The sequence below is a fragment of the Pteropus vampyrus genome, unplaced genomic scaffold (genome assembly GCF_000151845.1).
Source record: "Pteropus vampyrus isolate Shadow unplaced genomic scaffold, Pvam_2.0 Scaffold299, whole genome shotgun sequence".
Taxonomy (NCBI): Eukaryota; Metazoa; Chordata; class Mammalia; order Chiroptera; family Pteropodidae; genus Pteropus; species Pteropus vampyrus.
Genome location: NW_011889080.1, coordinates 583434 through 584982, shown reverse-complemented (window position 1 = coordinate 584982; position 1549 = coordinate 583434). Strand labels below are relative to the sequence as shown.

The 1549-nt window shown below is 73.0% G+C and overlaps 1 protein-coding gene across 2 annotated transcripts in view; it reads right to left on the bottom strand.

The window, feature by feature from the left end:
- Positions 1 to 1543, bottom strand: part of PIM3 (Pim-3 proto-oncogene, serine/threonine kinase) — a 3372-nt gene extending 1829 nt beyond the window's left edge. For both annotated transcript variants that reach the window (XM_011376434.2, XM_011376433.1), the window contains exons 1-4: positions 1435 to 1543; positions 1226 to 1335; positions 1086 to 1136; positions 635 to 1004 (exon numbers count right to left, since the gene is read on the bottom strand). In XM_011376434.2, coding sequence (XP_011374736.1) covers positions 635 to 1004; positions 1086 to 1136; positions 1226 to 1335; positions 1435 to 1519 — 616 coding nt within the window. In that variant the 5' untranslated portion in view covers positions 1520 to 1543. The remainder of the gene's footprint in view (positions 1 to 634; positions 1005 to 1085; positions 1137 to 1225; positions 1336 to 1434) is intronic.
- Positions 1544 to 1549: the final 6 nt, after the last annotated feature.

Here is a 1549-nt window from a genome sequence, read left to right as displayed (position 1 = left end):
GGCGCCAGCACCACACGGTACTGGCACTGGCACCGAACACAAACACCAAGACCCTGAGCTCGCAGCTAACCGACTCCGAGGCCTGAGCCAGAAGGGGGAGCCAGCCTCGAAATCCGGCTCGTCATCACCCTGGAAAAACCCCACGGGCGTGGCCTCCCAGGGCTGGCGCGGCTGGGGGAGGAGCCAGTCACATGGGCGCCGGCTCGGGTTTCACAACAAACAGATGTGAGATGAGGATTCGAGGGGGGGCCGGGCAGGCGGGAGGGAGAGGAGCGGAGCAGCGGGCGGGCGGGCTTCCCCACGCTCCGCAATGCGGGGATTTCTGCCTGCGCCCGCACGCCCGCGGCGCCCGCTCCCGCGCAGGAGGCGGCCCGAGCAGCGCCCGCTCGGACGACACCGGGGTCCCGGCACTCCGCAAGCAGACGCCGCGAACCCCTCGCCCTCGGGGTCACCCCAACACAGCCAAAGGGGGCGGTCTCGAGCCCACCCCTCACCCCCACCCGCCACGAACCCGCTCGGGATCCTCTGCCCGGTGCCCACTCGAGCGTGCCCGAGGCGGCGCGCGGCCTCAACAGTCACCAGCCCCCCCACCCCGCGGGCGTTACCGGCCGCTGAAACGCCCGCCCGCGCTCACCGTCGAAGTCCGTGTAGACCGTGTCCTTGAGCAGCGCGCCCGAGCCGAAGTCGATGAGCTTGAGCTCGCCCGAGCGCAGGTCCACCAGCAGGTTCTCGTCCTTGATGTCGCGGTGCACCACCCCGCAGGCGTGGCAGTGGCGCACGGCGGCCAGCACCTGCGCGAAGAAGCGGCGCGCCAGGGGCTCGTCGAGCGCGCCGCGCTCCGTGATGAAGTCGAAGAGGTCCTGGGCCGGCTCCGGCCGCTCGAGCACCAGCAGGAAGCCGTCGGGCCGCTCGAACCAGTCCAGCAGGCGGATGACACCGCGCGCGCCGCCCGCCGCGCCCACCTTGCGCAGCAGCACCACCTCGAGGGGCACGGCCGCGCCGCCCTGAGGGACACGGCGGTCAGCGCCCACAGTCGTGGCCCCCGCCCCGCCGACGCCCGCCCGCTCGCCCGGCCCCGCACTTACGATGCTGCCCCACTCGGTCACCCGCTCCTTCACCACGTGCTTCACGGCCACCTGGGGGGACACAAGGGGTCAGGCCCGGTCAGCTGCGACCACGCGCGCGCTAGGGGAGAAGCCCGGGTCCGCCCGGCGGCCCGACTCACCGGGAGCCCGTCAGCGATGCGGCTGCCCGCGTAGACCGTGCCGAATCCGCCGCTGCCCAAAACGGCGCCCACTTGGTACACCTTCTCGAAGCTCTCCTTGTCCGCCTTGGCTGTGGAGACCGCGCGGGCGAGATTAGCGCGGCCCGGTGCGCCCCCGGCCCCCGGCGTCCCCGGTCCCGCAGACCGCCGACCCCTGGCCCCGCGCGTACCCGGCTGCAGGATCTTCACCGGGAGGTGATCCACGCCGCCCGGCCCGCAGAGATGCGCCAGAGAGCTATACTTGGAAAGCAGCATCGCGGGCGGCGGGACGCGGGCCCGCGGCCT